Source organism: Entelurus aequoreus, linkage group LG11, assembly GCF_033978785.1.
Source record: "Entelurus aequoreus isolate RoL-2023_Sb linkage group LG11, RoL_Eaeq_v1.1, whole genome shotgun sequence".
Taxonomy (NCBI): Eukaryota; Metazoa; Chordata; class Actinopteri; order Syngnathiformes; family Syngnathidae; genus Entelurus; species Entelurus aequoreus.
Window position 1 is genome coordinate 34533968 of NC_084741.1, and position 26615 is coordinate 34560582.

At 39.0% G+C, this 26615-nt stretch overlaps 1 protein-coding gene across 3 annotated transcripts in view; it reads left to right on the forward strand.

Moving 5' to 3' along the window:
- lars2 (leucyl-tRNA synthetase 2, mitochondrial) overlaps positions 1 to 26615 on the forward strand; it is a 108424-nt gene that overhangs the window by 17969 nt on the left and 63840 nt on the right. For all 3 annotated transcript variants that reach the window (XR_009827757.1, XM_062063068.1, XM_062063069.1), the window contains exons 3-7: positions 2852 to 2983; positions 15162 to 15253; positions 15327 to 15387; positions 15464 to 15553; positions 15797 to 15940. Coding sequence is in view for 2 of the 3 variants with exons in the window: in XM_062063068.1 (XP_061919052.1) it covers positions 2852 to 2983; positions 15162 to 15253; positions 15327 to 15387; positions 15464 to 15553; positions 15797 to 15940 (519 nt within the window). In the remaining variant the exon portion in view is untranslated. The remainder of the gene's footprint in view (positions 1 to 2851; positions 2984 to 15161; positions 15254 to 15326; positions 15388 to 15463; positions 15554 to 15796; positions 15941 to 26615) is intronic.

Sequence of the window (26615 nt, forward strand, 5' to 3'; positions counted from 1 at the left end):
GATACAGTAGTAGGGGTGTCCTGAGTTTTTCCTTCTGATACAGTGCAGTTGAGTCTTGCGTGTTGGCCAATACCGATATTAACCCAATACGATATCAGCAGGAATTATACTTTTATTATTTTGTAATGTGAAATGTTAGAAAAGGTTTGATTGAGTGAAATTACTCGGAGAACAATGTTAGGTATGAAAAATACTTAGTTTTGGCAAAACCTAGTGATCATAATCTGTAATAATGGGGGACGGCGTGGCGCGGATGGTGAAGTGGCCGTTCTAGCAACTTTATTGTTGTGTCCTTGGGCAAGACACTTCACCCTTGCTGCTGATGGGTCATGGTTAGGGCCTTGCACAGCAGCTCCCGCCATCAATCTGTGAATGTGTGTATGAATGGGATGAGTGTGGAAATAGTGTCAAAGCGCTTTGAGTATCTTGAAAGTAGAAAAGCGCTATACAATATAACCCATTTACCGTTTACCATAAACATTCAGAAAATTATGGGAATGGCGCCGTAAATTGAATGATGCAGACAATTTTGTTACTGGATACTTTCTAACACGCTTCTGCGTTGGAGACTTTGTATCTATAAGGAATAGGCAAATATTCTTGTTTATATTGACAAATGTCGTGTTTCAGACTGCAATATTGTTTGATTAAGGACAATTATTACGTATGTCTCACTTGTCAGTGTTTCCCATAAACTGCCAAGATACCTGTGGCGGTGGGGGTGGGGGGCGTGGCTATGGGCGTGGTCACCATGACATCATCGAGTAATTTGCATAATTTACTACAATGATATGATTTTCTCTAAAAAGGCTCAAAAAATGTATACTTACTAATTAATAATAACAGTTTTGTTTTAAACGTCCATCCATCCATCCATCCATGCATCCATTTTACAATATAATTACAACACTTTATGTACATATTTATGTACAGATTTGAACAATAAGTTATTCACTGAAATATATTTATTAATTGTGGTTCTTACAAAAAATATATCTTATAAAATATAAAAGCTAAAATGTCTCTTAAAGCTCTGCCCCTTTAATTAGTGCATATTAAATAATTTAACTTTAGCCTACTACTACAACCATATTATTTACCAGCAACATAAAGTGAAACAGAGGCAGAGGTGTCCTGCCACAGTCAGTAACAAATAAACAGAAAACAGTAGTGGTCAAATACAAATAAGGCAACAAGAGAAGTATCCTATACTTCTCATTTGTAAAGTAAATCTGAACAGCCTATATGGGCATCTACATCAACTATATGATTTGCCAGAGAAGCTGGACAGGAAAAAAAAAAAAATAAAATTAAATTTTTTTTTAATTTGTGGCGGACGTAATTCTTTCGTGGCGGGCCGCCACAAATAAATGAATGTGTGGGAAACACTGCTTGTGTCCTATTGTGGGCTTAGCTGTTTTTAAGCTGCAAGCTCCTAGTAGCCTATAGCCTACCATGTTTACCTTTTGTAAGTTATTTGACTAAAAAGGACCAATCAAACTTGCGTGCTTATTAGAGGACATTTAGATGTTAAATGGCTGCCCAGCTTTGCACAAGTAAATGCTCTGCAGAACGGCTTGTATCCGAGCTTATGTCGGAGATTTTAGATGCACAACAATATCATCCGATTGTTTTTTTTTGCTGATATCAGATCGATATCAATTTCCGATCGGGGGACACCTAATAAATACAACTAAAGGCATCATGTAATGAGAAAAAGCTGAAACTTTAATACTAATAATGAACAAAAACACAAATCTGTCTTTAAATGTATGGATAACATTTGTTTTGCCTTTTTATTAAGCTACTGATATTTAATTTCAAATTACATGACGTCACATGCATGCGTCCCCCAACACTATGTTTTACCTAACATAATGAACAATTGTGAATAACGATTATCATTTCAATATTAATACAAAATAACAGTGACTATTATTTTGTCCATAATTGTGCAACCCTTCTCTAACAAGGTTTTTGGTCATCATCTTGGCACGTTTGCACTTTTACAAATAGTCAATGCTAGAGGTATTAATTAATAAATCAATAGCAGCGAATGATGGTGCACTTTTCTTGTGAAAGCCTGTTTTGTGTTCTTATAATGTATGTATAATGTATAAGTCCAGTCAGTGTTACAGAGCTCAGAATTAAACAAGGTCATGATTGCTGCAATTTCACAGATGCACACATGTTCATGTAGTAAATGAATTTGAAGTTTTAAAGTACATTTTTAGTCCAATTTTCTTACATATAAATGGTAACAAACACAAATTTCAGATTATACATATACATCTACTGAAGATTTTTCCTAAAATGACTTGATTAATAGATAATTAGTCATCCAGCAAAATGATGCTCAGCTATTACTGGTAGGTCTGGCTGATTATACGTCCTAATGGTCTGATGGTGCGGCTGACAGTGATGAAGTGTGCTCGTGACAGCTCTGCTCCTAATTAATTTATTGAAAAATTCATGTCCCAGGTTTTCTGTAATCATGTATAGCTTGATGTATCTGGCACTTGCTTTGTTGCCATGGTAGCTGTGTTGTGACTGTAAACCATCCATCCAGTGTTGCAACGGCTCAGACGCAGACTTGACACCATAATCACAGCATGTTGGCGTCTCATACAGAAATATACTAGAAGCCATTGTTTTTTTCTGTGCATCTGATGAATTGTTTTTTTCTCACCAAAGTGGGTTTGTACAACCTCTTTTAAACTAGATTAATGGATGAGTCTAAGTTGTGTTGTAATGTAATGTATTTACAGCTGACTCAAAATCATGATTTCATTGTGTCAAAATATTCACACTTGGCCAAATGTGGGATTGTGACAACCTGTTATTATTCCAGAGTCAAAACCGGAAAAAGTTCTATGTTCTCTCCATGTTCCCGTATCCATCTGGACGACTGCACATGGGCCACGTGCGGGTTTACACCATCAGCGATGTCATCGGCCACTTTCAGAAAATGAGAGGCTACCAGGTTTGTGAGTTGCTTACCTTGTGTCTTATTATTTCTCTGACGCTTTCCTCCTTAAAAATTGTAAAATCATCTGTCTTCACTTTTTCTTGTTTCAAACTACAACATAACCTTTTTCAACGATAGTACAGTGGAACCTCGATTTACAAACTTAATTGTTTTTTAACAGCATTCGTAAATCGAAAAGTTTGTACAGTATAGTGAAGCAAATTCCTCCATAAGGAACAATGTCTATAAGAATAATGGGTTCCAGCCTCGAAATAGTCCATATTTAAGTGAAGGTTTGTACACTTTGAACACAATGTAAAGTGCTATACAGTACTGTATAGCAAAGAAACATAACAAGAGGTTGATGGATCAACTTTCTCTTTATAAACAAGCCGAAACAACAACCACCACAAACCATTGTCCTCTGTATGCGCTGCCAGCACGTGCACACACACAGAAGTCCCTTTGAAGCCCTCACAAACAATCAGAAATCACAAAAACCCTTAACTTTAAGAACCATATTGCTACAATGATCAACATTTTTAAAATGTATATCCACTTACATTTACATAGGTTAAGGAGGAGCTGATGAGAAAGGAGCAGGCAGATCGAGGGAGAGAAATGAGGGATTGGGGAGGGGACCAATGGTGGTAAGTTACATTTGTAGCCACAGCTGCCCTGGGGTAGACTCCACAGTGATTCCCTCCTTCTTTCCAAGCTGGTTTGTTGTCTTTTTGGGACTCATTTCCAGTTAGCAAAATGGACAAAACTTGTCAAAAGGTGAAAAAACACAGAAAAGGCACACAAGCGAAAGCGCTGACGAGTGACTAATTAGTGTGCTGTACTGCGCAGCAAGTGACGTGGCGGGATCCGCCTCCATAAAAAATGCAGCACCCTGCTTTTTGCTTGAAGGTGGGACACAAAATGAATGAATGAGTAATGTGTTCATATACAGAGACGTGGTTCGCACATGTAGGCATATATGGCTCAATCTAAAAAGTGTGTACATGGAAAAGTTCGCAAATAGAAGGGTTCGTAAATCGAGGTTGCACTATAATCTAATAATAGGTCTGGGTGCATGCAGAATTATTTTACATTATGTGATGTATTTATGTACTATTGGCTGCATAGTTTTCTCTAATTGCTATCAATGGAATATGTTATTGGTTTGTACTCTGCAAATGTAATTGTAATATTGATTTACTGTATTATCCGCCAGATAATATGTCTTACCTTATACACACACCATAATAATACTCGTATGTTTAATGCGCCGACAATCCATCAAGCAGTGCGGCTTCATAGCTTACCAAAGTCGTACTAAAACAATTTGATAGATTTTTGAGCACCGTGTGTAATGTTCTATATTTTCAATGGAACATATACAATGTTGGTGTTGTTTACTTAAGTCATATTGCCATCATAGTGCAGTCTACACGTATCTCTTATGTTTGACTGGTCACACTTATCATTACACCAAGTACCAAATAAAATTGCTTTGAGGTCGGTAAGCAAAACCAGAATTATTCTGTACATTAGGCGCGCCGGGTTATAAGGCGCACTGTCGAGTTTTGAAGGGGAAAAAAGGATTTTAAGTGCGCCTTATAGTCCAAAAAATACGGTAAGTAAAATGTGACGCTTGTAAGCAGACAATATGGCTGTATTTCTTTTTATCTCAATGAGATGGTCTAGTTAAGGTAAACGCAAAATCTATTCTATTGATTCTTGAGCACACTGTTGGGTTATTGACGCCATTCTGTTACAAATGACACACAGCAGTCAATGGTCACACTCTTGTTGGCGTACACTAAACTGTGGCCTTTGATGAAGTATCTGACACATGATTCAAGCTGCTGGAGTCCCTGCATCTCCTGACAGTTCGGTTCTTCTCCTGTCTACCGTTTTGAGTCACATGGCGCATAACTGGCACCCTTGCATGTCTTTCCCTGGTGGATTTTCGACTGCGTGCTGTCACCCTTTAGAAAAAATCCCTCTGGCAACCTACAGTACATCCTACACAATAGTTTACTTTCTTTCTGCATCTGTCAGGAAAGGCAACCTGCTTCTGCCGAACCCAGTTAATTAATGAAGGTACACTCGGTAGACAGTCACGCGCTACTGCTATTTCCATCCTGTGGGAAACAGTTCCTGTGTGCACACTTGTGGTCGACTATTTTTCACTCAAATTAAATATATCTGCTCTATGGCAAAATCTTGCAAAGTCATTCATGAACTCGTAATGAAACCAATAGGTCCAAATTAAACAAATCAACTTGTATCTACCTGAAGGGATGCAACAACTGGTACAAAAGTAATAGTGTCCGGTTGTAAATCTCATTATTACAACGTCCTTTTTTAGAATAAAGTAGAATACAAACGGTTAAAAATGTGGAATTAAAGGCCTACTGAAACCCACCACTACCGACCACGCAGTCTGATAGTTTATATATCAATGATGAAATCTTAACATTGCAACACATGCCAATACGGCCGGGTTAACTTATAAAGTGCAATTTTAAATTTCCCGCTAAACTTCTGGTTGAAAACGTATATGTATGATGACGTTTGCGCGTGACGTCAATCGTTGAAACGGAAGTATTCGGACACCATTGAATCCAATACAAAAAGCTCTGTTTTCATCTTAAAATTCCACAGTATTCTGGACATCTGTGTTGGTAAATCTTTTGCAATTTGTTTAATGAACAATGAAGACTGCAAAGAAGAAAGTTGTAGGTGGGATCGGTGTATTAGCGGCTGGCTGTAGCAACACAACCAGGAGGACTTTGACTTGGATAGCAGACGCGCTATCCGACGCTAGCCGCATACCGCACGGATGATCGGGTGAAGTCCTTCGTCCTTCCGTCGATCGTTGGAACGCTGGTGAGCACGGGTGTTGATGAGCAGATGAGGGCTGGCTGGCGTAGGTGGATAGCTAATGTTTTTAGCATAGCTCTGTGAGGTTCCGTTGCTAAGTTAGCTTCAATGGCGTCGTTAGCAACAGCATTGTTAAGCTTCGCCAAGCTGGAAAGCATTAACCGTGTAGTTACATGTCCATGGTTTAATAGTATTGTTGATTTTCTGTCTATCCTTCCAGTCAGGGGTTTATTTATTTTGTTTATATCTGCAGTTAAGCCCAATGCTATCACGTTAGCGCCGCAGCTAAAGTGCTTCGCCGATGTATTGTCGTGGAGACAAGTCACTGTGAATGTCCATTTCGCGTTCTCGACTCTCATTTTCAAGAGGATATAGTATCCGAGGTGGTTTAAAATACAAATCCGTGATCCACAATAGAAAAAGGAGAGAGTGTGGAATCCAATGAGCCAGCTTGTACCTAAGTTACGGTCAGAGCGAAAAAAGATACGTCCTGCACTGCACTCTAGTCCTTCACTCTCACGTTCCTCATCCACAAATCTTTCATCCTGGCTCAAATTAATGGGGTAATCGTCGCTTTCTCGGTCCGAATCGCTCTCGCTGCATTGTAAACAATGGGGAAATGTGAGGAGCCCTTCAGCCTGTGACGTCACGCTACTTCCGGTACAGGCAAGGCTTTTTTTTATCAGCGACCAAAAGTTGCGAACTTAATCGTCGATGTTCTCTACTAAATCCTTTCATCAAAAATATGGCAATATCGCGAAATGATCAATTATGACACATAGAATAAATCTGCTATCCCCGTTTAAATTAAAAAAATTCATTTCAGTAGGCCTTTAATGCTAATGTTCTAGGTTTGGTTCGAACTAACTATGTGAGAACCATCAGCTAACATTCTTTTAACCTCATGTGTGAGCTGGGTTAGCGCATACACACACAGAGGAGTGAGGAGAGGACAAGCTAGGCTAGCTAAAGAAAATAATAAATGCTTTGTACACTTCAACAGAAAGCAAATGGGGACCGTCTTACAGCAGAGAGTAACCAGCTAAGAAGAGGACATTATCAAGTAGATTAATAAGTCAGGAGAGACAATAATATCCATACAGTATGGCAACACGTCTTTGAGCCGCAGTTTTATGGCGACTGGGGCCATAGTGTCTCAACATTTTGTGGCTTTAGAAAGCACAAAAATTTAATCTAGGACATCTGCTTGCCAAGTAGGTATTTATTTAATTATTGTTTTCACTTAACAGGCAGCATGTATCTAGTCTTCAATACAGTCGTGGTCAAAAGTTTACATACACTTGTGAAGGACATAATGTGATAGCTGTCTTGAGTTTTCAATAATTTCTACAACTCTTATTTTTTTGTGATAGTGATTGGAGCACATAGTTGTTGGTCACAAAAACATTCATGAAGTTTGGTTCTTTTATGAATTTATTATGGGTCTACTGAAAATGTGACCAAATCTGCTGGGTCAAAAGTATACATACAGCAACATACATTATCAATTTTGGTGATGTAGAAAAGTTACAATTAAATCAAATTAGCTTCATGGCATGGCCTCTTAACTTCATGTGAGTGATTATGATTGACGACACCTGTTGACATCTCTGAGCCCATTTAAATAGGGCTCATGTGATGCAGTCATTTGACTCGGTTACAAATGCGACAATGGGAAAGTCAGAGGAACTCAGCACAGATCTGAAAAAAATAATCATTGACTTGAACAAGTCAGGACAGTCACTTGGAGCTATTTCAAAGCAGCTTAAGGTCCCAAGAGCAACTGTGCAGACAATTGTTTGTAAGTATAAAGTGCATGGCACAGTTTTGTCACTGCCACGATCAAGAAGAAAACGCAAGCTATTACCTGCTGATGAGAGAAAATTGGTTAGGATGATCAAGAGTCAACCGAGAACCACCAAAAAGCAGGTTTGCAATGAATTGGAAGCTGCTGGAACACAGGTGTCAGTGTCCACAGTCAAGTGTGTTTTGCATCGCCATGGACTGAGAGGCTACCATGCAAGAAGGAAGCCCTTTCTCCAGAAGCGACACCTTAAGGCTCGTCTAAAATTTGCTGCTGATCACATGGACAAAGATAAGACCTTCTGGAGGAAAGTTCTGTGGTCAGATGAAGCAAAAATTGAGCTGTTTGGCCACAATACCCAGCAATATGTTTGGAGGAGAAAAGATGAGGCATTTAATCCCAGGAACACCATCCCTACCGTCAAGCATGGTGATGGTAGTATTATGCTCTGGGCCTGTTTTGCTGCCAATGGAATTGGTGCTTTACAGAGAGTAAACGAGACAATGAAAAAGGAGGATTAACTCCAAATTCTTCAGGACAACCTAAAATCATCAGCCTGGAGGTTGAGTCTTGGGCGCAGTTGGGTGTTCCAACAGGACAATGACCCCAAAAACACGTCAAAAGTGGTAAAGGAATGGCTAAATCAGGCTAGAATTAAGGTTTTAAAATGGCCTTCCCAAAGTCCTGACTTAAACCCCATTGAGAACATGTGGACAATGCTGAAGAAACAAGTCCATGTCAGAAAACCAACAAATTTAGCTAAACTGCACCAATTTTGTCAAGAGGAGTGGTCAAAAATTCAACCAGAAGCTTGCCAGAAGCTTTTGGATGGCTACTAAAAGCGCCTTATTGCAGTGAAACTTGCCAAGGGACATGTAACCTAATATTAACATTGCTGTATGTATACTTTTGACCCAGCAGATTTGGTCACATTTTCAGTAGACCCATAATAAATTCATAAAAGAACCAAAGTTCATGTGCTCCAATCACTCTATCACAAAAAAATAAGAGTTGTAGAAATTATTGGAAACTCAAGACAGCCATGACATTATGTTCTTTACAAGTGTATGTAAACTTTTGACCACGACTGTATATTGTATACATCTGTGCTGGAAATGACACAATACCTCATACGTCAAAGGAGGAGCCTTGTAGACATAACATTAATAATAATTAAAAGTAATACATTTAAAATATTTAATCATCCATCCATCCATCCATTTCTACCGCTTATCCCTTTCGGGGTAGTATATTAACTGTGTACAATATCATCATATAGTTAAACATTTAGTTAATATAGTTAATGTTTAATCCACCATCAGTGTGTGAATGTGTGTGTGAATGGCTGAATGTGACGTATAATGTAAAGCGCTTTGGATATCGCAGGTATCGTAAAGCGCTATATACAGTAAATACAGACCATTTACCAATAATCGACTTGTCCAGGATATACCCTGCCTTATACCCCAATGCAGCCGGGATATCCTCCAGCACCCCAGCAACCCAGAGAGGGACAAGCGGTAGAAAATGGATGGAATATATAATATAATAGTTATACTGTAGATGTTTAAATAATCAATTTATAAACGAACCTCCACTGTGGCAGGCAGCTGATACTTAGCGGAGAAACAGCAAAGTACTTTCATGAGAGTTTTGCCCTGTCTGAGTCATGACTTAAAGTGTTTAAATGTGGCGGGGCGTGAAAGTTGTGCTTTCCCACCTAACTCTCTTCTTCTTGCACTGTCAATTGACACGCTGGGTGATGACGTTACATGTTGGATGTGTTGCCGCTAGCATAAACAAAACGTGTTGCGCAGTACTGGCACGCAGTTGTAGTTTCATCCACCACTTTCTTACCGCCGTCGTCATAGCTCGCACTAAATCCAAAGTGCTCCCCATACAGCAGATAGATACTCTCTCTCTTGCCTTGCCTACATTAGAAACGCCACCACAACTTTCCAGTTAATCCTTCTCCTCACATTACGCATGCGTATGTCTAGGCCTAGGCCGATAACAAATTTTGCTCGACAATATTTTGACCTAGAAGTTATTGCCTATAAACGATATTATTGCCAATATTTTTTAGACCAATTTAACCACTGATGTAGTTTCAAATGCAAGTGACTTGTATTTCTCTAATATTTTAACGTTCTAATTGAAGTTGAAACTTTTAAATACCAAGAACCATATTATTTTTGTGTTTTTAAATGTTAACCTTTTATTTTAAATTGTAAAGGGTGATTAGTTGTTTCACTTCTGATTTGTGTGACTACATTGTGAATGAAATTCAAACTTTTAAATACCAAGAGGACTTATAATTTTTATTTGTGTGTTTAAATATGTTTTACGTGTTAATTTAAATCATAAAGGGGGATCAGTTGAGTTGGTGTCCGTCTGTTTCAACTTGACACTGTTGAGTCTATCGATCACTTTGTGCAAAAACAGCACATCCTTTATGTTTAATGTGAATACTGTCGTTCACTTGTTTAACACAATGTGTTTGTACAAGTTTATATTGGGGAATGATGTTTCGTTGTTTACAGACGGTTCTTTGATTATTGTAATTTAATATGATAATACTAACCGTCAGTAGTTTTACAGTGGTTGTTATTACTACCGTTATTTGTAGTACCAACGCCCGCAGCCGCAGAAACCGATGCAAAAGAGTGACCGCTCTTGCAGACCGTCTCGCTCGCTGAACATGCACATTTAAAACACAACCTTCATTACGAACGTAAGAGCCGCAACCCCCGCCTCCCCTCACAAAGTGTCAAAGACACTCGATGTAAGATTCACCCCCTTCTTTAACAGGGCGATTTATCGACGCTGAAAACTTAGACTTAATTTTCATTTATCGTCGATTAATTGACCTGTCGGATATCGGCCCAGGCCTACGTATGACCCGAACGACACACGTGGTCCGAATCGAATAGGGTCAACTGAACGGTTCAGGTTTTTTTCACAAACTCTTCCATCCCTAGTAGTTACTACAATGACTCTCTGTTCAGTGCAAAGTAAGCTTTAAAATAAAAGCATCACAGTATTATCTTGGGTTCTACAAATGCAACTAACATGTTTAATTCAATTACAAGGGCCCTGACTGACTGGGTCCCCGGCAGCCCAGCTGGAGCCAATTTTAATTTTTTTTCATGCGGCACGTATTCTTGGTAGCATAATACATTGTTGAAGAAAAAGCTAAGATCATTAAAATAAAATGGTCTGTGAACCCAAAATGGCGTGATTGTTTCATTTTGCACTTGGTGTACACTTGAATATCAGATTGCAGCTGCCAATTCAGAAAATATTTCACTCTTTGCTCCTCTTGCAATGTAAGTAAGGCGCCAGGAAGTGTAAATGGATGTCTCACTCAGGCCGGCACCGACTTTCTCCACATTACAGTCGACAGATCAGTCATAAAGTCATCCTCCGCTTTCCCTCTTGTCCATCTTTCACTACTTGTTCTTGTCACTCATGCCGTGTAATACTGAAGTCTCCATAAGAATTGATTTTAAAATGAGTCAGCAAAAAAAATGGGACTAGTCCTTTTTAGCAGCCATTAGAATAAGCTACACTGACTGAAGCTATTAGAGGTGAAAATATAATTTCCTGTTGCCATTCTCTTAAAACCTTGAGCTTACTTATATGGCTGCAACTGTCTCATGTTAATGGAGTTCAGCACTAAATCAACAATAGCATCTCCACGATAATGAGGTGGATCCCCCCAGTGCTTTGTTATTTACCCAGGCTATCTTTGGCTTAGTCTGCCTGTCTTCCCTCCCCGGGCAGCCACACTGGACCACTGTGCTTACCTCTCTTAGCCTAATACCATCCAGCACTTTAAAAATGAGGCCCATGCAGTTACCAAGGATACCAACTCATCTGAAACATCAGGCCTGTTAAAAGTCTGCATGGCAATCCTCTTTGGTCCTCAATTCAGTGCCCGTCTGCTTCTCTTTACTCATGCCTTCTCGTCCTGTGCTTTTATCTCATTTGGTTCTCGTTGAGCAGAAAACAACCACTGAAGAGCTAAAGAGAAAATAATTATTGGGGGTGTAAACAGGAGGAGCGAGCAAGGGCCTATACAGAAGAAAACATCATAATGTTTGCATGACACTTGCATTAGTTTTGTGAATGTCTGGCTGGTGTTTAACGCTCTCATATCATGATATTCTATTCTGAGTTCCACCTGCTATCAATTTATGTAACAGCTGCATAGAAATTGCAGTTTGCCGTGTACTAACTGCACAGTGTGATGGAGTTGAGATCAGCATGGGACTGCTCATTATCATATAGACTATCAAGTGCTGAAGGACTTAAAAGAGAATTAAATATTGTGTGTTTGCTGGTATCTGGACCAAAGCCATTTACAATCGTTGCATCTGTGTGGTTATTGTGTACACATGTTTTTATGCACTGTTTTATTTCCTGTATTTATTTATTTTTGTACAGATGCACTTCAAAGCATCTCAAAACATTTGAATACCTTTGAAAAGTTCATTTATTTCAGTAGTTCAATTCAAAAAGTGAAACTCTTATTGTATGGATCACTACAGGCAAAGTAAAATATTTGAAGATGTATTTATTAATTTCTAATGATTAGGCTAACAGATAATTAAAAAAAAAGGGATCTTGGAAAATTGTTAAGTGTCAAAAAGCTCCAATAAACGACTTGTTTGTGCTATAATCAGCAGATGAACTGCAAAGACTTCCCGAGCCTTTAATTGGTCTTTTAGTCTGATTTGATTCCCTGAAATTAAATAGCTTGCACAATATTGAAATTTATTGAGCGGCTGTCGCTGTTTATTAAGCTATTTCTACTCTCAGTTGTATTTATCATATATTTCTATGTTTTTCTCATGACAAGTCTCACCGGGTGCTTTACATTCTTCAAAATGTTTAAAGTGTAATTGTTCTGTTGTGTTATAGGTAGTACATTTGGGAACATTCCTTTAATTTCTACTTCCTTTGTTGTTACATAAGCGTGTTTATTGTAGTATGGTTAAGTAAACTAATTTTCAAGAACGTATTTAATCATATGACAAGGGTAATTATTTCTATAGAAAAGAATGTGTTGTATTGTCAACTTCCACAATATGACGAAGCAGCATGAAATGACAACTATCCAGCTACGCATTAAAACGTGCACACAGTGGCTTTCTGTTCAGTGCAAAGTAAGCTTCAAAATAAAAGCATCCCAGTATTTACCTGGATTCTACCACTGCAACTAACATTTCATTACAATTCCCAGGGCTATTGACTGACACGGTCTCCCTAGAAAGGATTGTTGTGACAACAGCTGCCCATGGGGGCCGTTAATTTCCTTTTTTGTTACATACCATGTTTATTGTATTGTTTATGTAAAATAATTTTCCAGAATGTATTTGGTTGGAATATTTACATGTATTTGTACTTAAACTTGAAAACCTGATATTGAAAGTACCGTATTTTTCGGACTATAAGTCGCAGTTTTTTTCATAGTTTGGCCGGGGGGTGCGACTTATACTCAGGAGCGACTTATGTGTGAAATTATTACCACATTACCGTAAAATATCAAATAATATTATTTAGCTCATTCACGTAAGAGACTAGACGTATAAGATTTCATCGGATTTAGGGATTAGGAGTGACAGATTGTTTAGGAAACGTATAGCATGTTCTATATGTTATAGTTAATTGAATGACTCTTACCATAATATGTTACGTTAACATACCAGGCACGTTCTCAGTTGGTTATTTATGCGTAATATAACGTACACTTATTCAGCCTGCTGTTCACTATTCTTTATTTATTTTAAATTGCCTTTCAAATGTCTATTCTTGGTGTTGGATTCCATCAAATAAATTTCCCCAAAAAATGCGACTTATACTCCAGTGCGACTTATATGTTTTTTTCCTTCTCTATTATGCATTTTCGGCCGGTGCGACTAATACTCCGGAGCAACTTATACTCCGAAAAATACGGTACTTGTAAAGACCAAACATTTCACCTTAAAAGTGACTGAACGTGTTATTACATGTAAAACACCTTTATTAACATATTCACCATAGTTTCATACTATCTTATATCAGTACAGTTTATGGTACTATGGACAACATCATTTAAAAACTAGGCCTGTCAAGTTATTAATTTTTTCATCAGATTAATCACACTCTTGGGTATTATTTGCTTGGTGAAATAACATTTGCTTAAAAGAATACCCCAATATTCGGATACATATAACATTTTATAGTCAGAATGTCATACAGGAAAACATTTTTGGGATATTTTACTGAACTGCAAGTGATTGATTTGTTCAAAACTTGGTGACAGTAAGTATAATAAGAATTAAGTGCACATCTTGAAATTTTTTGCAATAATATAGCAAACAATGCACAGATGTACAGTATATTACTAGATAATGTAATGAACCCACCTATAAACAACTTAACATAGTGCACCATTTACATCTGCATTTACGCGTCCTGAGTTTAACCAGTTGTTTAAACAAATAAGCTTATTTACCTTTTCAAATGACAGTGCCTATCTCTTTAGTTGGCGACATGGACAACATCTTGAAGCACTAGGTCTTCACAGATGTTAAGTGGTCTACATGCGGTGGCTGTCCATTTGGAAAAGGCATTGTTTACCTTATCTGTGGTAAACGCAGGTAAACTCAGCCCACATAGTTTGTTGTCCTCTGTTTGCTGTCGATGTAGCATTCACGCTAGCGGAGCCATCCCCACGTTCATGTTTGGCTTTAAGATGTTATTTCAAACTTGATGTTCTGTGATGATAAGAAAGTTTGTCGCTGCAGTACCAACTATTTTCCTCAGTTTTATCTAAAGTTTTTTTTTAAGCGAAATTGGGCACATAACACACCACTCTAACTATCATCACACTGGTGTGTAACGTGTTGTCGAAACAAACACTGATTAATCTTAATTTATTTATGATAACGCGATCATTTGTATTTTTTTTATTGATTACATGCGTTAACACATTAACGTTGAACGCCCTTTTAAAACCCTTTTTTTCTTAAATTTGGTGTCTTGTTTTAATTGGTATACTACTTAAACTTTTGGGAACAATTAGTTTGCATAACAATCGATCAATTAGGAGTTACCGGTATGTAGATTGTATGGAATTGATTCCTAATGAATTGCGTGATAAAGCAATTGAGGTAAAAAGCAGTGCACTCATTTTCTGCAATCTGCTGCGGCGAAGTTAATTCAGACTCAACTTCTTTTATTATTATTGTAAAATATTGTGTGGAAGTAAATATTATTAACAAGATACAAAGTAACAATAATAAACAACAAAAAATTATTATAAATGTATTAGTAATTGATTTATATTCGAATTGTAGCACCTGAATTGTAATCGAATTGTGATGTGCCCAAAGATTCCTGCCTCTACTCATTATATATAGCTCTTCGTGTAGCTTTGTCCATCTGCATGATGAATGTATTACATTTTCTCAAAATATACAATACTTGACCCGAAACGATCATGCGCGTGTTTTGTTTCCTCGCCAGGTGTTAAACCCAATGGGCTGGGATGCTTTTGGGCTTCCGGCTGAGAATGCAGCCATTGAACGAGGCCTTGATCCAGAAGATTGGACTAAAAGGTATGAAAAGCTGTTTTTGTGTGTCAGCATCTTTTCCAATTTCAATTATGGCTCCTCTTTCTCTCCGCAACAGGAACATCCAGTCTATGCGGGAGCAGCTGGACAGCCTTGGTCTTTGCTTTAACTGGGATCGGGTCAGTCGGAAACAAAACGTGCACAGCAGAAAGTGTTTATCTCCCTAACACCTATGTACCTCCCCACCACTCGCAGGAGGTGACCACTTGCCTTCCTGACTACTACAAGTGGACGCAGTATCTTTTTATTAAGCTGTTCAAAGCAGGGCTGGCATATCAAAAAGAAGTAAGACTTTTCATCAAAGTACTAAAGTTCTTTTGCATGATTTTGCTTTATGTTTGAGGCATTTCACAGTGACCGAGTTGATTGTGGCATTGGTATAGTCTAGAACGCCTTTGATAATGTGTAATGATGTGTGACAGCCTTTAAATGAAGCCTTTAGTCTGTCTTTTTCAATTGATGCTACTTCCTACTTTCCTCCATTTATGAACACATTTGCTTGTGTGTTTAAATGTGTGTGTAATGCAGGCCATAGTGAACTGGGACCCCGTAGATCAGACTGTGCTGGCTGATGAGCAGGTGGATGAAAACGGTTGCTCTTGGAGGTCTGGTGCTGTGGTGGAGCAGAAGATGCTTACCCAGTGGTTCATTAAGACCACAAACTACGGGAAGGTACGTCTGCTGCTGGTGATTGCGCATGAATGCCACATGTAAGGTTCAGGTCATTGTTTTTCTACTTTGTGTGGGTCAAATTGAGCATCCGCCTGCTCTGATAATAAAGAGACAGTCCTGCCTCCGCGGTTGTACAATCAGACCCCTGGAGATGATCATTACTGTCTGGCACCCTGCCCAGCCCACTCGGGGTAATACCTACAGGCGGCTTGGATGGCTGATGAGAAGCCTTGGCCTTTTTTTTAGCACAGAGGTGTGGAGGAAATTACCCCCTTTGGACTCATGAATCTTCTTTCCTACAGAAGATTCATGAATTATGTATAATAAGATATTCAAAGGTGCTTAAACACATGTATATTGTGTTTTTCATTAGCTTGTCACCTGTCTCAAAATTGTTTGAAACCATTAAATATAGCGCAGTTCAATCTTTCGGGAAGGGACGGCAACTGTCCCTGCTTAGCCGAAGTCGGGTCGCGGGGACAGCAGCCTAAGTAGAGAAGCCCAGACTTCCCTCTACCCAGCCACTTTGTCCAGCTATCCCCTGGGGATCCCGAGGTGTTCCCAGGCCATCCGGGAGACATAGACTCCCCAACATGTCATGTGTCTTCCCTGTGGCCTCCTACCGGTCGGATGTGCCCTAAACACATCCCGAATTCCGAAGGGCATCCTGACCAGATGCCTGAACCACTTCATCTGGATGCTCTCGATGTAGAGGAGCAGCGTCTTTACTCCCGAATAGGTCCTCTCGAATGACAGAGCTCCTCACCCTATCTCTAAGGGAGAGCCTCGCGACCCGACAGAGGAAACTCATTTCGGGCGCTTGTTCCTGTTATCTTGTCCTTTCAGCCATAACCCAAAGCTCATGACCATAGGTGAGGATGGGAACGTAGATCAACCGGTAACTTGAGAGCTTGGCCTTCTGGCTCAGCTCCCTCTTCACCACGACAGATCGATGCAGAGTCCGCATCACTGCAGACGCCGTACCAATCCACCTGTTGATCTCACGATCCACTCTTCCCTCACTCGTGAACAAGACTCAGAGGTACTTGAACTCCTCCACTTGGGGCAAGATCTCATCCCCAACCCTGGAGATGGCACTTCACCCTTTTCTGGGCGAGAACCATGCTCTCGAACTTGAAGGTGCTGATTCTCCTCCCAGTCGCTTCACACTCGGCTACGAAACCGATCCAGTGAGAGCTGAAGATCCTGGCCAGATGAAGCCTTTAGGACCACATTACTTGCAAAAAGCAGAGACCTAATCCTACAGTCACCAAACAGGATTTCTTTTTATTCTTGAATGATACACAAGCCTCCAGCTAGATGGCACCACTTCTCAAATTAATCAACAGGGTCAACCAGGAAGAATGACCAAGTATACATAAATATACGATAGCTGTCATCGGGAGCATGAGAAAACAATACACAAGTCTGTTACAAAACTTTTTTTTTTAATTGCCATTTTTATTAGCGCAAGAGGTTGTACACCACCAACATCATGTAACATCTCACAACAGGGACGTCTTTTATCAAAACCTGCTTTTTAGTTTTAAACAAGTCAACTATGTTTACAGTGCAAGGTGCAATGCAGTTGTTATGTCATTATCTTGCAAAGACCACACAAATCCATCATTGTGTTCTTATTAATTACAATTACATTCAGCTCGAAATAATATTTATGTATGGCATTCATGTGTAGAGCACAGACCTTTTACATGATATGTCATAAAATATAAACCAATACAATCACTTAGCATGTTAAGTGGTGTGCATTTAGGCAAGCTGTGTGATTTGATGCCAGACAAATGATGACGACTTATGAACTGTCAGGGGATTCTATCGTGCCTTAGAGCAATTTTATGGATCATTATTTTATTCCTTCAATTTAAAAATGTTTTGAGTGTATTATATACAGTAGGCTTGTCGATTACTGAATTGCTCGGACGTTTGATGGCAGTCATGAGTAACGCAAATTTTAAAGTAACACTAACTCTTTTAAGCGTGGTTTTACTTTCAAGGACTTTGAGGAGGAAATAATATTGTTACAAACTTTTGTGTTGTTGCTTCCTTATTTGTGATTAATCCAATCTTGATTATCAGATCCTACCCAGTGTCTTTTTTGGATCAGCTAAATAAAAAGAATAAAAATACAGCTAGCCGTATCATTTGTCCAGAATCATAACGGTCCCCTGGACTGACCTAATTAGGAACCGGTACCAAAAAATGCCGGTACTCGGTATACATCCCTAGTGCAAAGGCGTTTTTTCGTAATGTCCTCTTGGAGCAGTGGGTATGTTACATTGAGTGGCACATGCGTGTTTTATTATTGAGAAAAGTTGTTCAGAATGCTCCATATAAAGGTATGCACAGACCTAACCCACATAATATATATGTAGTCATTGACTGACTTTCCTCACCAACGTGAGTATTCGTGTGTGTAACATCGTTTCCTGGATGTTTAAAAAAAAAAAAAAGATTTTGAGACGTTTCACGGGCCATAGTTTAGACATCCCTGGTCTGACTGAATGACTAAGACAATGTGCACTCATGTCCCATTTGACCTCATTTAAAGTAAATTACCTGTGTCCCATAGCAAGTGGATAGTGCCCAATGGCTGACTATGATCTAGTATCCTAATAGCTAAAAGGTATAACGTTTCATTCTGATCCAGATTTGCTTCTGCATCAATGGGAAGAGAATGTAATACGATCGCACAATGAGTTACAACTTGATCAGATGATATATGGCAGAGGTATCAGGGTTTCCCCGAGTTTGCACGTTTTTTAGTACACACAAACCTTAAGTAAATCAGGCCCTTCGTGTACCTGTGGAAATAAGTGCGTACAAAAAAAAAAAAAAAAAGCCCATTAGTTGGTCTGTCAGATCATTAAAGGGCAATATCTTCCGCATTCAAGCTCTGTTTTTTTGGTAGTAGCGTTGGAGTAGCCTATGCTGGTCCATGTCAGAGGTATGACTGTAGGTGGGAGCAGCCTACTGTGACAATGTGTTCACGCATTTCTAATATTCCCTGACAAATGGAGAAGTGGGAAGGAAGGAAGAGGAAGGTGTGAAGAAAAATAAGTGAGACAGGCAGATGGAGAGGCAGGAGGGCCTTGGCAAAATGGAGCATGCCAAATTACAGGCACGTTTGCCTGTAATTGGATAGTGATTTCCTGGGTGCCCATTTCCCCACATGCCTGTTCATGATGTCTGCTAGACATTAACTTCAGATAATATTCATTCTGCACTCCACTTCCTGCTGGGAGTGTGACTTGTAACTGTAATGTTTTATTTTTATTACCCATCTCTGGGTTGGGGACTAGATCTTTCCCCAGGTGGAGGAATACAGGTACCTCGGAGTCTTGTTCACCACGAGTGAGGGAAGAGTGGATCGTGAGATCGACAGGCGAATCAGTGCAGTGATGCAGACCCTGCATCCATCCGTTGTGGTAAAAAGGAGCTGAGCCGGAAACCAGAGCTGTCAGTATACCGGTTTATCTTCTTTCCTATCATGACCTATGACCATGAGCTTTGGGTTACGACCGAAAGAATAAGATCACTGGTACAAGCGACCGAAATGAGTTTCCGCCGTCGAGTGGCGGGGCTCTCTCTTAGAGATAGGGTGGAAAGCTTTGCCATTTGGGAGGAGCTCATAGTAAAACTGCTGCTCCTCTACACGGAAAGGAGTCAGATGTGGTGATCTGGGCATCTGGTCGGAATGCCCCTCGGGTGACTCCCTGCGGAAGTGTTTAGGGCGCGTCCGACTGGTAGGAGGCCACAGGGAAGAACCAAGACCCGGTGAAGAGATTATTTTTCCCAACTGGCCTGGGAACGCCTTGGGATCCTCCTTGAAGAACAGGACGAAGTAGCTGGGGAGAGGGGTGTCTGGGCTTCTCTGCTAAGGCTGCTGCCCCAGCGACCCAACTTCGGATAGGAGAAAGAAGATGGATGGATGGATGGATGGATATATATATATATAGTATATATATATATATAATATGCAGTATATATGTACAGTATGTACAATATTTAATATATATGTACAAATATATGTTTTATATAACAAAACATATACATATATTTATATATATTAATACACATAGGCCTGTCAAAATAAATGTAATAATGCAAATGATCCATCCTCATTATTAATTTGATTAAAAATTTTAACGCAATTGACCCAGTTGAAGTGCAGAATGAGTCAATCCCTGAAAGGTCTGGCAATGCACTTTGTCCAAGTAGTGTTGTGATTTTTCATGCACAAATGGTCAATTAACATGATAGTGTGAGGCTGCAGAAGAAAACAAGTCAATATGGAAGACTCCAAACAGCACGTTGGTTCTCTCCATGAGAGATTTGAATAGAAAAAATATGACAGCACTATTGACACATTAAGTTAACTATCTCAGAAACATGGATAGATGCTAAAAAAGGAATGGATTTTGACCTGGGAGGACATTAACTAAATTATACCAAGAGAACCAACAAGAACGGAGGGGGAGTAGCTGTGTACGTGATGAAGAACTTAAACTACAAAGTGGTAAAAAATATGTGATTAGCTATTATCAATCAATCAATGTTTATTTATATAGCCCTAAATCACAAGTGCCTCAAAGTGCTGCACAAGCCACAATAACATCCTCGGTACAGAGCCCACATAAGGGCAAGGGAAAACTCACCCCAGTGGGACGTCGATGTGAATGACTATGAGAAACCTTGGAGAGGACCGCATATGTGGGTAACCCCCCGCCCCTCTAGGGGAGACTGAAAGCAATGGATGTCGAGTGGGTTTGACATAATATTGTGAAAGTCCAGTCCATAGTGGATCCAACATATCAGCGAAAGTCCAGTCCATAGTGGATCCAACATAATAGTGGGAGTCCAGTCCATAGTGGGGCCAGCAGGAAACCATCCCGAGCGGAGATGGGTCAGCAACGCAGAGATGTCCCAAACCGATGCACAGGCGAGCGGTCCACCCCGGGTCCCGACTCTGGACAGCCAGCACTTCATCCATGGCCACCGGACCTGTGTAACTCCCCCTCCACGAGGGAGAGGGGGGCAGAGGAGTAAAGAAAAGAAACGGCAGATCAACTGGTCTAAAAAGGGGGTCTATTTAAAGGCTAGAGTATACAAATTAGTTTTAAGATGGGACTTAAATGCTTCTACTGAGGTAGCATCTCTAACTGTTACCGGGAGGGCATTCCATAGTACTGGAGCCCGAATAGAAAACGCTCTATAGCCCGCAGACTTTTTTTGGGCTCTGAGAATCACTAATAAGCCGGAGTTCTTTGAACGCAGATTTCTTGCCGGGACATATGGTACAATACAATCGGCAAGATAGGCTGGAGCTAGACCGTGTAGTATTTTATACGTAAGTAGTAAAACCTTAAAGTCACATCTTAAGTGCACAGGAAGCCAGTGCAGGTGAGCCAGTATAGGCGTAATATAATCAAACTTTCTTGTTCTTGTCAAAAGTCTAGCAGCCGTATTTTGTACCAACTGTAATCTTTTAATGCTAGACATAGGGAGACCCGAAAATAATACGTTACAGTAATCGAGACGAGACGTAACGAACGCATGAATAATGATCTCAGCCTCGCTAGTGGACAAAATGGAACAAATTTTAGCGATATTACGGAGATGAAAGAAGGCCGTTTTAGTAACACTCTTAATGTGTAACTCAAACGAGAGAGTTGGGTCGAAGATAATACCCAGATTCTTTATCGAGTCGCGTTGTGTAATTGTTTGGTTGTCAAATGTTAAGGTGGTATTATTAAATAAATGTCGGTGTCTAGCAGAACCGATAAAACGCCGTTTTCTTGGCGTTGAGTTGCAAAAAATTAGCGGACATCCATTGTTTAATTTCATTAAGACACGCCTCCAGCTGACTACAATCCGGCGTGTTGGTCAGCTTTAGGAGTTGGGTGTCATCAGCATAACAGTGACAGCTAACACCGTATTTGCGTATGATGTTGCCTAGCGGCAGCATGTGAATACTTCAGAGTGCAGGGCCAAGAATCAAACCCTGGGGAACTCCACACGTTACCTTAACATAGTCCGAGGTCACATTGTTATGGGAGACGCACTGCATCCTGTCAGTAAGATAAGAGTTAAACCAAGACAAGGCTAAGTCTGACATACCAATACGTGTTTTGATACGCTCTAATAAAATATTATGATCGATGGTATCGAAAGCAGCGCTAAGATCAAGAAGCAGCAACATAGATGACGCATCAGAATCCATCGTTAGCAATAGATCATTAATCATTTTTGCGAGGGCTGTCTCCGTAGAGTGATTTGCCCTGAAACCGGATTGAAAAGCTTCACAGAGATTGTTAGACACTAAGTGTTCATTTAGCTGCTGTGCAACAATTTTTTCGAGGATTTTCGAAATAAACGGAAGGTAGTTTACCATGAGGTCAGGATCGAGGTTAGGTCTTTTGAGCAGAGGATGAATAACCGCTTTTTTGAATGCTAGGGGAACAGTGCCGGAGGAAAGTGATAAGTTTATACTATTTAGCACTGATGGACCTAATAATACAAAAAGGTCCTTGATAAGTTTCCCAGGAAGTGGGTCAAGTAAACATGTTGTTTGTTTTATCCCACTTACACGGCGTAATAATTCCTCTAATGTTATTTCATCAAAAAGAGAGAGACTATTTTGGAGGGCGGTATCCGTCGTATATACAGTCGTATCTGTATTAATAGAACCCAGTTGTAGCTGGGATTCTATTATTACCTTAGAATGTCTAACTAGGGCTGCTAATCTTTGGGTGTCCCACGATTCGATTCAATATCGATTCTTGGGGTCACGATTCGATTCAAAATCGATTTTTTTCCGATTAAACGCGATTCTCGATTCAAAAACGACATTTTCCCGATTCAAAAGGATTCTCTATTCATTCAATACATAGGATTTCAGCAGGATCTACCCCAGTCTGCTGACATGCAAGCAGAGTAGTAGATTTTTGTAAAAAGCTTTTATAATTGTAAAGGACAATGTTTTATCAACTGATTGCAATAATGTAAATTTGTTTTAACTATTAAATGAACCAAAAATATGACTTATTTTATCTTTGTGAAAATATTGGACACAGTGTGTTGTCAAGCTTATGAGATGCGATGCAAGTGTAAGCCACTCTGACACTATTGCTAATTTTTTTTATTTTTATAAATGTCTAATGATAATGTCAATGAGGGATTTTTAATCACTGCTATGTTGAAATTGTTACTAATATTGATACTGTTGTTGATAATATTCATTTTTGTTTCACTACTTTTGGTTTGTTCTGTGTCGTGTTTGTGTCTCCTCTCAATTGCAGTTCTGAGTGTTGCTGGGTCGGGTTTGGTTTTGGAATTGGATTGCATTGTTATGGTATTGCTGTGTATTGTTTTGTTGGATTGATTAATTTTTTTTTTTTTTTTTAAATGGGAAATAAATAAATAAAAATCGATTTTTTTAAAAATGAGAATCGATTCTGAATCGCACAACGTGAGAATCGCGATTCGAATTCGAATCGATTTTTTCCCACACTCCTGTGTCTAACCATTGAAATATGTCAGGGAAAATACAAACCCCGTTTACATATGAGTTGGGAAATTGTGTTAGATGTAAATATATACGGAATACAATGATTTGCAAATCATTTTCAACCCATATTCAGTTGAATATGCTACAAAGACAACATATTTGATGTTCAAACTGATAAACTTTTTTTTTTTTTGCAAATAATCATTAACTTTAGAATTTGATGCCAGCAACACATGACAAAGACGTTGGGAAAGGTGGCAATAAATACTGATAAAGTTGAGGAATGCTCATCAAACACTTATTTGGAACATCTCACAGGTGAACAGGCAAATTGGGAACAGGTGGGTGCCATGATTGGGTATAAAAGTAGATTCCATGAAATGCTTAGTCATTCACAAACAAGGATGGGGTGAGGGTCACCACTTTTTCAACAAATGCGTGAGCAAATTGTTGAACAGTTTAAGAAAACCCTTTCTCAACCAGCTATTGCAAGGAATTTAGGGATTTCACCATCTACGGTCTGTAATATCAAAGGGTTCAGAGAATCTGGAGAAATCACTGCACGTAAGCAGCTAAGCCCATGACCTTCGATCCCTCAGGCTGTAATGCATCAACAAGCGACATCAGTGTGTAAAGGATATCACCACATGGGCTCAGGAACACTTCAGAAACCCACTGTCAGTAACTACAGTTGGTCGCTACATCTGTAACTGCAAGTTAAAACTCTCCTATGCAAGGCGAAAACCGTTTATCAACAACACCCAGAAACGCTGTCAGCTTCGCTGGGCCTGAGCTCATCTAAGATGGACTGATACAAAGTGGAAAAGTGTTCTGTGGTCTGACGAGTCCACATTTCAAATTGTTTTTGGAAACTGTGGACGTCGTGTCCTTGGGACCATAGAGGAAAAGAACCATCCGGATTGTTATAGGCGCAAAGTTGAAAAGCCAGCATCTGTGATGGTATGGGGGTGTATTAGTGCCCAAGACATGGGTAACTTACACATCTGTGAAGGCGCCATTAATGCTGAAAGGTACATACAGGTTTTGGAGCAACATATGTTGCCATCCAAGCAACGTTACCATGGACGCCCCTGCTTATTTCAGCAAAACAGACTATCTCAGCGCTGCATAATGTTTTTACTAATGGTTTTGATAATAATCCTACAAGTGGTCTGCTACTATCTGACATCAATGATCAATCATCTGCCAGTTTTCACAATCTATGATGGAAACTACAAGAAGAGGAACATTGATGATTAAAAAAAAACATTTAGAAGAATATTCACTGAACAAAGTATGACAGTTTTCAAGAATGACCTGAGAGATCAAAGTTGGGACAATGTATACAGTGAAAATAATGCATATGATGCATATGGAAATTGTTTTAATACTTTCACGATGCTTGAAGACAAACATTGTCCGTGGAAACAACTTAGTAAGAAGCAAAAGAAAAACAATCACCCATGGATGACAAAAGGACTGAAAAATGCTTGCATCAAGAAAAATACATTATATAGAACATTTATAACACGAAAATCTACTGAGGCAGAAAACAAGTACAAAATGTTTAAGAACAAGCTAACTAGCATACTACGACCACATAGGAAAGAATACTACAATTATTAGACCGGAACAAAAACAATATGAGAGCAAAATGGGGCATCCTAAATAGCATTATTTAAAAAGGTGCGAAGAAAGATTACCTTAAATACTTCTCAGCCGGAAATGTAAAAAAATGACAATATGAATGAAGTAGTTTGAAGCTTCCATACGTACTTTGTGAATATTGGACAAAATCTGGAGGAAAAGATTCCAGATCCCAAGTCAGTTGAGGACTTGAATGACATTAAAGACAAAAATCCCAACTCGATGTTCCTCGTAGGTGTGACAAAAGAGGAAATAATCAATATTGTGAAAATGTTTTAATCCAAAACCAACTGATTGTAAAGGAATTAATATGGACACGATAAAAAAGGTAATTGAAGAGATTTCAGAACCTTTAAAATATATCAGCAATTTATCATTTCAAACAGACAAATTCCCAGACAAAAGGAAAATGGCAAAAGTCGTACCAATTTATAAGACTGGAGACCAACACCAGTTTACAAACTACAAACCTGTTGCTCTGGTTCCACAATTTTCTAAAATTATTGAAAAACTGTTTAACAACAGATTGGACACATTCAAAAATAAAAATAAAATACTCGCAGACAACCAATACAGATACAGAGCCAACATTTCAACCTCGATGGCATTAATCGAAATAATGAAAGGATTACCACTGCAATAGATAGTAAACAGCGCGCAAAGGCAGTGTTTCTGGATTTAACAAAAGCATTTCAAACAATCTATCATCATATCTAAATAAACAAATTAGAATGTATGTCATCAATACTGGGGCCAAAATGGTTCAGTCTTTATTTAAACGACATTTGTAAAGTTACAAAGGACTTAAAGTTAGTATTATTTGCAGATTACACAACTGCGTTCTGTTCAGGAGGGAACACACAGAAGAAGAAGAAATTAACAAATTTAAACAAAGGTTTGACAAAAACAGACTATCTTTGAATCTCAGTAAAACTAAGGGAAAGTGAAACACAAATACAAATAGAGTAGATATTGAAAGGGTAAAAGAAAACACATTTTTGGGTGTAATAATTGATGATCAAATTAACTGGAAACCTCATGTAAACAATATACAACATAAAGTAGCAAGAAACACGTCAATAATGAATAAAGCAAAACATGTTCTGGACCAAAAATCACTTAATATTCTCTACTGCTCGCTAGTGTTACCATATCTGAGTTATTGTGTAGAAATATGGGGAAACAACTACAAATGTGCGCTTCATTCACTAATAAAGGTGTTACAAAAAAGGTCAATTAGAATAATACATAATGTTGGATATAGAAAACATACAAACCCTTCTAGTATTGAATCCAAAATATTGAAATTCAACGACTTAGTGCATTTGCAAACAGCGAAAATTTTATACAAAGCAAACTATAACCTGCTACCCAAGAATGTACAACAATTCTCAACAAAAGAAGAGAATATAACCTTAGAGGAAAATCTAATTTCAAACATTTGTATACACGTACAACACTTAAGTCCTTTAGCGTAACAGTATGTGGAATTAAATTATG